The sequence below is a fragment of the Hesperophylax consimilis genome, chromosome 4 (assembly GCF_061612785.1).
Source record: "Hesperophylax consimilis isolate HC1 chromosome 4, BYU_Hcon_1.0, whole genome shotgun sequence".
NCBI classification, from domain to species: Eukaryota; Metazoa; Arthropoda; class Insecta; order Trichoptera; family Limnephilidae; genus Hesperophylax; species Hesperophylax consimilis.
The window spans coordinates 35,994,859-36,010,256 of record NC_142839.1 but is presented as its reverse complement, the minus strand read 5'-3'; the positions used below and the strand labels follow the sequence as shown (position 1 = coordinate 36,010,256).

Genomic DNA, 15,398 nt, shown 5'->3' with positions numbered 1-15,398 from the left:
AAAAGTGATGGTCCATGATGCACGGTTATGCAACTCCTCTCAGCCTCCGGGAGGAACCGATCTTGCGCCACACTCTTAATGGACCCGAGATTCGCCTGACTATACAAAACACATACCATTAACATCTTACATATACGTCTGATGCCTTAATGTGCATACGTATAATACACAACACTCATTGTGCAAGACGAGACAGAAAAAAAACGCGCTGTTTTATCTTATATTATTGCGCGTGTTTGGAGTGGAATAAGTTTGATTGATAAGTTGTGTTATTTTGGGAGAAGAAGGTTGAACACGAAACCTACGGATTGAATTTAAGCCTTAATGCCGTATGTGCACAACATATTTATAGACACCGTGAGACTCTTACATACTTTGAGAGCAGATATTAATATCATGTTATTACAAAATATTTTTGATAACTCGACACAAACAAACATTTTTAGCAGTTGTTTCATTAGGTAAATATTTTGTTAATGTATTTGTGAATGTGGACGTGTTCGTGTTGTTAGTATAAAGCAAAATACATCAAGTTTCCTTTTTAGCGAGCAGTCTATCGGATACGATAAACGGGACGAAAATAGAAATTGTTTCATGCGGCCGCTAAATAATGAAGTAGTGGTCGGTTTCCCTCATTAGACAGAAGACTTCCAACAGACAATACATAAAGTCTCGCGTCATCTGGTGATGCAAACACCCGAAACATAAACTCCAGATAATCGGACGTAGGACTCTCAATACCCGAAAATACGCCGGCCATGCGCGCGTGACGCGGCGCCTTCTCTGACGTATTTGGGCTTAGTGACGGGGCGCTAGAAATAGTTTGCCGAACCATTTTAACATACAATTTTTCCCTGTTTCAATATCCTTTATAAGAGAGAAGCGCCAGAAGGTGATCACGTGGGAAATATCGATGCTGGTGACGTCATCGGGTGTCGCGTGACGTCAAGGGAGGACATACGTCACATATTTCTCCAACGGCTGATATCTTATCCGAGTGTATTGGTGTACCCGTGTTGTGGGTGTGTTGGGAGTTGGAAGTTGGGAGGGAGGCCTCTCGCCCGCAAGCTGGGAAAACGACTTTCAAGGAAAACGAACGGTCTTAGCGTGAAAACTTGGAAAGTGTTCGTGCGGTAGTAAGTACGAAATTTCCCGTTAAATAATATTATTTATACTTGACCTTCATCCCGTTATCTGTTTCATTCTATTGACACAATTCACAATAATATGATTTATTTAATACTTACAAAGATAAAATTATACAGATGGTAGGTAAATTCTTTTTCCTATTTAAATTAATCTATTCATGGTTAAGTTTTTTTTGCAATTTTGAAACATCACGCAATGTTCTTAATTATGCAAAAAAGATGGTAGCGCTTAAAAAAATGGAAGAATAACGCTGAATTTTATGGAATTGATAAATTTAAATTATCTTATATTACGAGACAGCGTACAAATAAAAGAACGCACACGATAAATCCCAGATGATTTTGATTAAAAGCGTGCCAATAATTACCGAGGTACAAATAAAACAAAATTTTAACGTTTACGGCAATCATTGCTAAGGAGGGTGTAATTAAATAGGATTGAAATCGATATTGCACGTGACCGTTTTTAGAAAACAACGAAAAGAGTTTTATTTTTATGGCTGCTTACTTTTTTCGAATTAGGTTACCTATTTATGTTGGCCGATGAATGTAAAAATAAACGGTAATTAAATAAATATCTTTTAAACGCAACACAGTGGCGTGAATTTGCGTTTTATTACATATTTTATTTACATCCCATAATTATAGAATGATATCGGTAAGAAAAACAAAACAATCTAAATTTTCATTTTTGCCGTTTTCGTCTTCCTTCTCTGATACTTAGAAAAGTGTAGAATCATTTACTTTGATCTGATATAGTTCAAGCAATTTAAAGCGGCTTATTCCCAGATTATTTAAATTAAAAAATATATATTTTTTTAATTTTACAAATAAGCATTTTCCAAAAAAGTATTGGTCTTAAAGATATAGCTAATTTTTATACAATAAGGTTTAAATAATCAGAAGGTCTGAAATGTGATGAATAAGAGCTAGTCTTAAAAAAAGCAATAAAATAATATTTCCTTGACAATTTTTGTGTAGAAATTTAGATTTTTATACTGTTGATTTAATAATATTATACATTAAAAATCTACATAATTTGGTTTGTATTCTTGCCACGAACGTATTGACAATTATTGGTAGGCGGAAACGGTAACAAGATTAATCCGCTAGATTTAATCGCCTAATAGGGTTTCAAGTAATCTTGCGTAGGCGGAGTGAGAAGTCCGACCATTGCTTGGGAGGTAATTGGATTCCGGCCGTTTTTAGGCTTTGCAAACAAGCATCACATCCGGTTATACCGCAGGAACTATGTCACTTCATCAAAATAAATATTACGAGTTATAACAGAAAATATAATGCAGACATAACATTTAAACCCCAGAGCCTGAACTACATTTATGTTTTAGAAATAAAATTTTTCAAATGATTAACCAAAGTAGCTAAAAGCGTTTCACTTTTCGTTGTTTAAACTTAAATGATATTAACAATAAGATTTCAGTTTTGTACGTTAGCAAGTACAATAAATGATTGTGATTTTTGTGGTATAATTTACCTTAGGTTAATTAATATCAATAAAATCACATTATTTACGCCGAAATCAAAATAAATTTGTTGTAAATTGAAATAATTATACGCAAAAAAAGTAAATTTTTTTAAGCTTAATTTTTTCTAAGGTTTCCATTCTTAACCCTGAACAAAATATAATTTTGAAATGCTTTAAAGTTAAGCATAAGCCTGCAGATTTCAAATGCAAAATTGTAAAGCTCTTTACCATTTCGTTTATTGAAAGAGTAGGTACAAGCAATTACTTCTACATCTGCAATGATTTAGACGTTAGAAAAAAACCACAGCCCGTTAACGTAGAAAAGTGAACATCAAATTGAAGGCGGCTAACCTAGAGATGTTACAAACCACTTTCAATATTATTTTAATGATGTCATTTTTTCTCACGACGCATCACGTTTTGATTCAATTAAGTCGATGGTAGATTCATCTGTATTTTTTTTCAATATTACGTGTATAATTTTTTTGATTTATATGAATAGCCCACGTTTTGTCTAGACATACGGCGCTAACATAATCATGCTTATTACATGCTTGTTTACTGTAATGAAGGTCCCAGGTATCAACATTCATAACGATTAACCGAGGTATCAATAAACACCATGATTATTACTATAATACGAATCAAAATCTATCTTTAAAAATTATGAACAAATTATAACAACCGGTATACAAAACAAGGAACCGTTTTGGAAAAAATTCAACCCAAGGACAAATATTTCATATTAATAAATAATGTATATAGGCATATAATTATTGTTTTGGGAAACTATAGTTATGGGGTTTTTAAATTTAAATAAATTCTTTATAGTTTTTTTAGTGCATCACCTAATTGACCTTCTGAAGAAGGCACGATTATGTCTGAAAATTTTTATGTGAAAACTCTAATAAAGATGTATTTTTAGAAATGTTCCCACTTTACACAAGGTCTAACAAACAATGAAAAAGATGAAAAGGAATTGTTCAGAAACATCATCATTGATAAAACTATTCTGCATACTAGATTTCACCCTGTTCGTTTTATTTAATAATAAACCTCTTCTTATGAACTTAATACGCAAATTAAAGCATTGAACCCAAATAAGACATCTTATTAAAGACGTAGTAAATTTAATATTCTTTGATAATGTTATGATTCGATAGTTATAGGTTATTTTCATGAGTTTGTAGGCGGCACGGTATCGGGAGAAGTGACGGAGAAGGGAAGAGGAAAGAGGGGATCCCCTCACCCGGCTGATTGTATTTATCTATGACGCGGGGGTTTTGTCGCCATCTTGCCGTGACGTCACCAGCCGCATCCCCCCGACGACCCCCCCATCACCATGGTGATGTAACTGATGACGGGAATAGACTTTCCATATTGTTCGGTTTTTGAAAAACTCGCGGAAAATTCGAACTTAATTCCAATGAAACACTCCAAATGCAGCTGTACGTATGGCTTAAAAGATACGACGCATATGTGTGCGTACACAATATTGTATTACACATACACGTTTACACTTATTTAAGTTGTATCTGTTATTTTCGCGCTGTACTGATGTGTGCGTGCTTTACGTAACTTTGGGATGTTTTAATACTGAAATACGTGTTTGTTGGATGTTTAGCGGGGGTCTGAATACGTTTCAGTGTATTTATGGGACGTAACGTTTTGCGCGAATACGGGATCGGCATTATTATTTGTGTTATTATGAAATTAAACGTGGGAAGTTTTTACGTTTGTACGCAACGATGTCGTACTTTTGCGCTGTTTGTTTTCTCGTAATAAAATTCCCGTTTCATTTTAAATTATGAATTGCGATGGAAATAATATATTTATTGTATTGACTTGATTTTAATTACGGTGCAGATTGTTCTAGTATAATATTTCTGGGGATGAAAGTAAGTAATTCATTTTAAAGCAGAAAAATAACCAACAATATTTTAAATTTAATATATTGTTCAGATTATCTGATGGATTCATCTTCTTCGGATAAAATGATATATTTTTAAAACATTCTTAAAGGAAGGGAAATTAAACCTTATGATTATTAAAAAAAAAGAAAAGCTTATGTTGTTCTTTAGGGAGAAAATCTTTAATCGCTGTGATTATCAAAAGCGATCCCGATGACTACTAGTCGATAATTTTACCAACAACAAAGTCGATATCCACAAGTGATATCGCAATTCAATATGTGAAGTAATCAGTTTTTACGAAAACTCAAATCACAGTCTACAACTACGTATTTAATACGTACGATGGAATGAATTACCGGTAATTTTTTCAAGTTAAGATGAACATATTTTCTTAATATTTACTTTCATATTAGGTAAATATTGCTGTCTCAAATGGTGCATTTATAAAAAGCTCGTTTTTCAACAATGTACAACCTATTATAATTTTAAATAGCTGTGAATCTTTACCTTAATCCTGTTTCGCAGAACGGAAATATTTTTAACAGTTTCAACAATTTTAACAAACTTTACTAAGCTTAAGCTTAAAACTTTTCACAAGTGTGACACACCCCCAATTTATTAACAAAAAATTCACAAAACTGCACAGATTTGTCCCGTGACGCAGAGCGACCTTGCCGACACACTCCGCAGAAGCGACTATCGAGGAAAACGAGCACTTTGCTTGGAAATATGACGATAATTCCTGTATAATAATATAATATAATGTGGGTGAGTAGCGCCGCTCCGCGCTTGACTGAAACGTTCGACTATTTCAGGAACACTGAAGTTTTCAGTTTTCTGATTCGCCGGATAAAGCCGGAGTGTGGGTGGAGAACAAACTGTGGCGCATAGGGTGCGCGCTGAAGCCTCCGGCGGTAAATTTATTTTCTCACGAAAAGCTTCATAAATAGCACTTTCCTAGCGAAAAACTTTGCGAGTTCATTTTTAATGATCGACCATTGTTATGATATTAATTTTTCTGACGATGATCGCCACGTATTATATTTTACCTACTATTTTCTGATCTACGTTTCAAGTTTTAGTGGTATTCTAGTATTATATTTTTTTACCAAAAATCTTACCGTTTTAAGTTTTTTCACCGTCATTTCTCACGGTAGTATTCAATCACACGTAATCGGGTTTTCTTTTTGATTTGTGATCGCGAGAATCACAATTATTCTAAACATATAAATAAAACGCAATTTGCATTTTTATGACAATTTGGGAAAACCCCTTTTCTAGTGGGTATAAATTAATTTTCATTGAAAACCCATTTCCAGATCGTTTCCATAAATAAAAAGAGTTTTACTGCTTATTTATCGTTAAATCGTCCACTAAGTAAATATTTCTCTTTTTGACATATGATATAAAACTGTAGTAAAAGTATAATATTTTTGTTAGCAATTCCATTCAATTTGCCATAAAATGATCAAATTGAATTGAATTATTTTATTTTATGACACATAATAAATTCAACAGACTGCCATAAAAACCCTTTTTTTATTGCCAGATATTCTTGCAATTTTAAAATATTTAAAATTGAATGATCATTTTTATTTACTCGAAAGTCTTCTGTGAAATATCCCTACGTTCATTACTTTAACAATATATTTCGTTTTTTTTAGTGGAGGTTTCAACGATATAAAAGTTTGGTGTTCACTTTAAGGGCAGGTGCGTGTCTGTGTGTGAGTGTGTATACGCAAGCTCGTTACGTTTCTGATTCAGCGCGTGACGTCACATCACCCACGCGCCTAAAACCGTCAGCTGTTGGCGTAGAATGGATTTACGTGACGTGAAGCCCGCGGCTATTTCAAATCTACCCGTCAGGCGAATCAATAACGTAAAGCTCATCAGACGGCCGATTTTCAGGACTGATAATATAACATGCCTGCTAATTATCAACGATACCAAATTTTAAGGACTCGTGTTTTGTTTAAAATCGACAATAATAACGGTATGGTTAAAGTTCAGATTGGAGAGTGTTACTCTTAAAAGAGATTGCTAATTTATTAAAAACCTCTTAAAATTATAAGTAGTCCGGTTAAAAACGGGATAGCAGGCCCATTAAGAATGAATGGTTTCCTAATAAACTTTTAGTAAGATATCAATGTATTATAACGATGTCAGAAAGCGTGTTTATAAAAATTGTAATATTTTCGAATTTCGTCATTATATAATATCAAGGCAAATGCAGTTTCATGAACACGTGTTCCGATATATAAGGAATATACTAAACATTTATCGGAAAACGGCCTGCAATCCCCTTTTTAACCGGATATTTTGATAATTTAGCAATTCTCATTTTTCTCAATGTCGTTACAGCCATAAATTATTGAAAGCTGTTTTTAATTTAATGTAATTATTTATTTAAAACATCTTAAGTCAGCGGCTTCATAGAAAAAATGCATTTCACAAGTGCATCTAAAAAACAGTAAATTTCCAAAGGTTAATGCAAACGGTGATGTTTGCGAAATTCAATTACCAGATTATTGCATATTTATTGCACTTTTTTGAAGCGAATAACAAATTAAGCCGATATGAATAAAGTTTTTTCAAATCTTTAAATAGTATATTGTCATCCGGTACATATTCCCGTGATCTATGGCCGTAGTTTGCTAGAGATAACGCATTTAATAGACTTTGACCATGTTTTGCTTCCTGGAGATCACAGATTGCTTACTGCAATATTGCAGATCGATGCAAATCTGTATGGTAAAAAGAAACTAAGTTCTTTTAATGAATTTGAAATCTACATTTTTAAAAATTATTTACAACTTTGTTATTGAAATTTCTTTTTACAACATTTAAATACCAGCACCTTTTATTGATTTTAATATAATGATAAATAACCGCATTTAGCGAAGTATTTAATTAAATCATCATTTCGATGTTAGCGTGTTTGACGAATACTGGTGTTCTATCTTCCACTACCACCTTAATATGTTTCTTATTTGACGGTGTGTTAATGTTTGCTAATTTACGACATTTTTAGAAAACGACTAAATGCAGCTAGAAAGCATCGGATGTGCGAAAAGACAATATTTGGTAGATAATTATGGCCTCGGAGAAGCCTGGAGCTATTGAACAAAAACCCGTCAGAATAAGGCAATTATACCCACCTGTTTCTCTGCCACATCTCAATAAAATACTCGAATACGTGAAATTAAATCTGTATTAATGCATTATTAAAATAAATGTAAGTCTCCTTAGTATACTCAAACTTTCTCTGATTTTTGCCGCGATTGAGTTGGCAAATGTTTGCATTTTTTTCACAATTTCGAAATAAGCTTAATGCAAAGAATTTCACAATAAAGACCCAAGTTATTCACCTCAAATCTAAAATGTTTGAACTATAGTTTGAAAATTAGTAAAAAACGATAAAAAATAATCGTGTTTGTTTTGTTTGATTCTGATTTAATTGAATTCTCGGCGGCCATAGACATGTTTCTATCATATGGAGAAATAAAAATAGTAATATAGGTTCTTGCCAATTATGTTTTAGAAGTAGAAGACGATGATTATAATGATATTTAAATATATTGGAGATGAGTGCCAGAAAAGTCCCGCGCTCGGGTCACATGCTTATCATCAACACGTGCGCTTTGTGCCGGAAAACTGACTTGGTATAATCACACATGATCTAATGTAATATTTTATTAAAGTTATCATATTTAAAGTCTGGATCAGTATTTATTAGACGGTGGTTGCCAGAATTAAAATATTTTATTCTTATTTAAATTTGCAGAAATTTTTACAATAATTAAAATTAATCTTTGTATACACCACTATTTAATTAATCTTTGTATACACCACTGATTAAAATTAATCTTTGTATAAACCACAATTTAATTTGATTAAATACTGACAAGTGGGCTTATTTGACGGATTAAGTCAATATACCTCAATTAGATTTTTGAAATACTACAAATAAAGGCCGTAGAAAACGAACACATACCTAATGATAGATTAAAATATTCTGTGTTATATAACTGATATTAGTTTCGTATAATTTACAGCAGCAAAAAAATATATCCTCTTGTGTTATATATATAGTATATAAGTAAAATAGTTAGCGACATATTTGCTATATATATATATATGAGCTAACGAGTTAATCAGCGGTTTAGTAACCATTTATTCATATTAATAAGACTACGCAAGCTCATTCTAAAATAATATAATAGTGATTTTAGGCAAAATATTATAATTTTAAATAAACTCAATAAATATTAATCTTGACATATTTATTTTTAAACATGAATATTAATTGTAATATCAACCCTATTATAAAACTACAGCAGCGTTACCCGAATGCATTTAAATGCACTCGAATTATTTATCTGGCCTACACGACAGAGCCAAATTTGTAATTGTCATTAAAATTTATTTTTCGACGTTCATTAACATGATATTGCCAATAATATAAAACGCAGCGATAATATTTTGTAATAAAACTTTTGGCAGTAAAAATCATTAAATGTGGCATTCTAAATCGTTTAGAATTTCAATCATTATTTAAAAAGATAATTTTATTAACAACTTTAAATAATAACTAAACTGTCTGCAATAAATATATTATTATCTGGTGAAAAAAACTGTATATTTACTTGCGACTAGTAAAGGCGGTTTAATATCACAAGCCATGCATACATTTTAATGGGGATAAAACTAGTACCAAAGTGTTATAAAACACTTTGAAATCCCTTGGGAAAGGATTTGAAAAATAAGAATTTTATCATTCCAACAACTTTAAAAAATTTCAATAAATAAATTCAATTACCTCCTTTTTATTATTGCAATCAAAAGTCCATTTCACAATGATTCTTTCAAAATCATTGATTTTTGTATGTGAATTGAAATGTAGGTAATCATAATTATTATACGTAAAATAAACAACCTTTATAACAAATAAATTGATTGTCAATGAAATATTAACTTATGGGTTTTTCGTTAGTCTTAATTTTCTAAATAATTAACTGACAAAAAATTATTTGTTACATTTATTTTTAATGTTGGTTTGTATATTTATTTTATGAGATTTTTTTGATAGGTTACTTTTTTCCCACTTGTTATCTCTAATTTATCATCTTAACTTTGTATTCCGATCCGATTCTGCGACTCGAATTCACTTAGCTTAGACAGACTGTAAGTATCTCCGGCAGACCATTCGTCCACTATTTATATACAGTTTGCACATCGACAAAGATGCCGGACATTGTCGAACAATTATACTATTCCAGCCGGTTGACCCGCAAACTATTAATATAGCGCCTATTTGCTCCACCGGGCTCTGCTGTGTGCAAAGCTCACTGTACAGTACCTACATATCGGTCTAGCGACGCGCAACTTACTACATCGGAAGTAGAACCTACAGTTTTATTCGCTTAATAAACGTTCAAGCTTACGAAAGCCACTCAAAGAGATAAAAAATTAACAAAATTAAAATTAATCCAGTTGGCTCTTGAAGCTTCAACATCGATGGAGGTTTCCAAGTCGAGATTTAAAAGCCGCTATCTATTTAATGGTCACACGGAATCCTTCATTGCGGGAATTTCTACAAATGAAAACGCTTTGTTAAATAGCATCATCCGGTATGACAAACAAGGTATTAGTAAAACTTTTCCTTTAGAATGATCAGCCCCTTGCAAGTATTCCTTCACTTCAATACATAGTTTCTAATTTCAACAATCTGAAATATTTCACCACTTTCAAAGGACGAGGAGTTGAAATGACCCCATATCAGGAAGTTTAAATTTCGCACAGTTTAAATGAGCTCTGTGAACATATTTTCACCCATTATTTTTACACCCTATTAAGTACTAATTGCTGGCAGCCACTCTCTGTGAAGCCAGGCTCACTCGGTACTGCCCACAGCAAACTGCTGCACTTTTAAATTATTTCTTATTGGACTATAAATCTTCTTATAAGCCGCAATCGCTATTTAATCATATAATATATTTCTTTCTTTTTAGTACGCTTTATTCAGTCTATGCTACACATTTTGATAACGAAAAGCACAATTTCATTAAACAGAGCTCTTATAAGCCGGAAAGCGAAATTTTTTATTTCAGCATGACAAGCAAATATGACCGGTTCATCTCCAATTACCACATTTACGGCAAATATAAATTTAATTTACATAAAATGCTACGAAAATTCATAAACTGTTTCGTATAAAAGAACGTGGGAAAAATAAAACGCAAATATAAAATGAACGGAATAATATTATTTGACGATCTACATGCGCAAAATAGATTAAAAATTGAATTTAATCTTTTGAAAATTAAGTTTCAAATACATTTAATAAGTAACTAATAATTATTCACGCTTTTCACGCAATGTATACAAAAACACATCAAATTTTGATGAAATATTAATGCCAACTTTTTAATGTCAAAAAATATTGTTAATAACTACAATAAAGCTTATTTATTAGAGTCATTGCATATTCCTCACTTATCAGTTTTACTAATTATTTTTGTGTGTTTTAATACTCCCCCCATAACCACGAGCTATAGAGTTCATTCAACATTTATCGAAATAATTTGATATCTGTTATATTTTTTGTAATAAATATTTAATATAAATAATATTTTCTGTGACACTGAATTTTTTAGATTGATATAATAAAATGGGGTGTCATAATGTTGGTGTTAAGAACAGTGGTTGACTTTATTTTAATATAATATATCTGCCCTGCAAACGTATTATATTAAATAATAAGGTACTTATATTAAATGTTTTTTATAAATGTACCTATTTGGCTCGTTGCAAGCTTTCGATACTTTCCGTCGGCAAAGAGTGAAAGTGAAAAGCTTCTGGTATAAACGTAGTTGATTACCTAATTTATTTATAATGTTTTTATATGTTAACATTGATTAAAGAAACAGTTTTAATACGACCCAAGGGATGATTTTTATTTAAAAATAGTGACTTTGGGTAATGTGTTACAAATAATCTTACATTTAAAAAGTTTTATAAATTTTAGTAAATATTACATAAATATTATGACAGTTCAGCAACTGTTTTAAAAAAGTTTTAAGCAATTTTTTCGAACTATTACTAAAAATTATAGCACTTCTACAGAAGATTGCACGGAGAAAATAAACTGATATAAAATTCTGTAATTTTCTTTTTAATCTGATCAAATCATTAAATTTGTTCTCCTGTTAAAAACGGGACTGAAGGCATTTAAGGAATGAATTGACAGAGTTCCTAACAAAGTATTAGTGTTAAAAGCGAATGTTTTATGAGAACGGCGGAACACGTACTCATACAAATACTGATATGTATTTATATTGACAAACTGATATTGTAGCATTCCTTCATGATATTTATTAGAAAAATAACATGTGTTCTTGATATATACTGAATGATTAATATTTTATCAGGATATTGGTATGCAAATACTTTTTAAACAGTATCATTTTTCTCCTTGTCGCTAAAAATAATCTGTGAATGGCGAGCACAAACTACAACCCCCAAGTTCCTATGTTAATGTAACTTTAATATTAAATAAGGTTTATTTTGAAAAGTTATTCGTGAATGGTTGTTATTTCTAAGGGTTCTTATAGAAAGCTGGTTACTCATCTCTGGAGCGTGTTATTCCTCTTGCAATGTATTTCAGTTGGATTGCTCGGTGATATATTTAGTAAAGTTGTCGCACCTTGGGACTGTACCGAGAAAGCTCGGATCTGTGATTGACACAACGGAGATGAAAATCGCTCCCAGTCATCCAGCGGTTGCATAATGCAACGGAATGCTGCAATATCGATATATTTCCCTACCATATCTACGAAGCATTCAAATTGAAAGCAGAAAATTGTCATTTGTGAATTAATCTTTCTGTTAAAGTATATACCTATTATGCAAAAAAATTGCCACCCTCGCTATATTTTATGAAACCATTTATACCTTTGTATGTTTTTATTGTTTTTTTTTAAATATACTTTACAAAAGTTATTATATTATTAGATATTATATTTAGTAGCATCCATAGATTTCAATTTTTTTCTCAGTTTTAAACTTCCATTTTTGACGTATTTAAAAAAGAGAATACTTCAATTTACAGTTAAAAGCATTAATAAAATAAAATAATAATTAAATTAAATTTATTACATGGTTTATAAATACTTAAAAAAACTAAGTATGTCTACATATTAAATTAAAACTACAAAAGCAATACATAAACTACTAACTAGACACAAAAAATTGCACATACATGCTTAAGTGATAAAAAACAGCTAATTATTATTTATTTCATATTTTTGTGTGTAGAAAATTTTTGCAGTTAGTATTATTTATTGATACTTAAAACCATAAAAGATGAGAATTCCAGTGAAGCGACAAAAATAATTGTCGTGGGAAAAATCTTTGGATCAACGAAAGTGAAACTACTTGTTGTATGTTAATGTACGAATATTACAAAAAGTGCCAATACGGGAAGATGTCAAAAAACATTACCGAAATAAGGAATTTATTTACACATTGAAATTAAATAAATAAATAAACATGAGAAAATGAAGAAATTGAAATTTAAATATTGTGGAAGGTTTCGAACAAACAAACTATTGAAAAGTTCAGTTTAAATTTAAGAAAATTTGTGTTCTGCCAATTTAAAATGTTAAATCTAAGGAAAAAAATATAAATTAATAACTCAGTTGGATGTGTTGCCGGTCGATAGGTATTTGTTATTTGAAATTGTGTTACAAAACATGTTTGTATTTTTCGCTATTACAAATGTGCAAATTTGCAACGTTTTCGTCACATATAATAAATATTGGGAAGAATGAGACGTGAAGAGTTATATTGTGTGTTATTAATGCTAACCGTCGGCAAAACCATCACATTTAACTGATGTTAATTCAACGGCCGGGGAAAAGCGGAAAAGCATTCGTTGCGGTCGGCACGACAGAAGGAATATTGCGTATTTGTGAAATAATAGAAATTTCTTCGATCGTAAATCTAATTTGTCAAAAACCTACATTTTTACTTTATTTTGTATATTATTTAGGTATCTACCTGTTTATTAAAAGAATACACTTTTTTGTAATCGATTATTGTAACAGCATAACCTAAATGTTGTAATTTGTTGCTATAATAATTAATTTTATTAGTGAGGGTGTTGATTTGTGTTAAAATTTTAGTGGGTTAAAACGTGTGTTAAAATCATAAAAAAATAAAATACGTACGTTTGCAATAAGTAGGACGAGTTGAGGATGTTATTTGGTAATCCGACTCGTTATTGTTGGTGTCAGTGTTAGGAGAAGCAACCTGTTGAAGAAGCTCGGGGCGAATGCACCAGATGGTTTCTCCTTTATTGGGCGCTGATCCGCGGTTACTGTTGTCTACGAAGTTCGTTGATGGTGTATTCTTAGTACGCATTATTCTTTACATATTCAGTTAGTTAGTGTCTCTTTTGATCAGACTAACTAGCCCAAAAAACACACTTAGTATTTTTTTAATCAATTTTTTTAAACTTTAAAATTTTATTCAAGCCCCCAGATTTTGATCCCATTGTAGGATAAGACCCCTAATTGTTTTCATTTGTACGTAGAAGAACACTTGCTAAAAAAAGCCTTTTATTCAGTCTCTATCGAAAGCGAAAGTTGATGAAATTAACAATACTGTAAATAAAGTGATGAAAAAGCACTAATAGTTTTTGCACATCAATTAAATTAAACGCTAATGTGTCTGTTTTTACATACAATTACAAAGAAATTAAAAGTTTAGGCACTTGTAATCAGAATAAAAAGTTTTAATAATGCAAGTCGGAAATAAAAAGCTAAGATCTACACAATATAGAGAATATAAAAATTTTGTAACTACAAAGAATATTTTTTTTAAATTTGAAAGAAAATGCTACACACATAATTTTGTATATTACTGTACGTTCAGGCACGAGAGAGTTTGGTTTTATAGTTTGGTTCACAACATCAAGGATGCAGGGGGCCCTAGAGGGCTCGGGGGCTACCTGGGGAATCCCGGGGCCCGTGGCGCGGGGGCTTCGCCTCCAGGAGGGCGCCCAAACTCAGTCCCGAACTCAGCCCCAATTCGCTCAGCAATATCCTCATGCGTGGACCGTGATCACAACACAAATCAGATTACCAGCATCACCAGAAATATTATAAGTTCAAAGTTCTTTTTCAAAAACTTGCTTTACTTGTGTTGTTAGGGGATGTTTTAAAACACTTTCAGAAAATTGCACCAAAGTCCTTCAATCGATAGTTTTTTGTATTGTTCTCAGTGTCACTTTCCGTAGTTAGAACAAAACTCGCAGCACGCACAAGTCACAAGCACTGAAAAAGTTTTCAGGGAACAAGTCGTCGATACAAAACTTGTTGAGGAAGGACCGAAGAAAAATGACAATAAAGATCATTCAAGTCACTTCAAAGTTGTCAATCAAAAATATATTAAAATTGAAAATTAAATGTTTTAAAATTTATTATTATTTTATTTGATTGAGTGCAATTGAGTATTGCATCCGATCACGCGAGTGCACCGGTATTAGTGGTAAAATACTCTCATAAGGTTCGGCACGACCGTTGTGTCGGACCGATAGTGCGCTACTAAACGTACGCTCGGAGGTAGCATCCGACTATATCTCTCCGCCTCGTGACGTCACGGCGTCTCACACTCCGTTAGCCGGGCGTGACGTCACTCGTGACGTAACCGGCGCGGTACCGCAGAGCGTCGGGCGAGGTGAGAGAGTGTGGGTCCGACGCGTGCTGTAGTATGCGGCGCCGGTTGGGTGTGTGTGTGAGGGGGAAGAGACGCGGCTCTAACGGCACAGTGAGTAGGCCGGCCGTTACC

General features: G+C 32.2%; 1 protein-coding gene across 2 annotated transcripts in view; it reads right to left on the bottom strand.

Moving 5' to 3' along the window:
* Hr38 (Hormone receptor-like in 38) overlaps nt 1–15,132 on the bottom strand; it is a 112,883-nt gene extending 97,751 nt beyond the window's left edge. Inside the window, exons 1-2 of one of the 2 annotated variants that reach the window (XM_089631455.1) lie at nt 14,456–15,132; nt 13,778–14,212 (exon numbers count right to left, since the gene is read on the bottom strand). In XM_089631455.1, coding sequence (XP_089487581.1) covers nt 13,778–13,970 — 193 coding nt within the window. In that variant the 5' untranslated portion in view covers nt 13,971–14,212; nt 14,456–15,132. Of the gene's footprint in view, nt 1–13,777 lie in introns of both variants that reach the window. The other variant, XM_089631454.1, reaches the window with a different exon arrangement.
* Nucleotides 15,133–15,398: the final 266 nt, after the last annotated feature.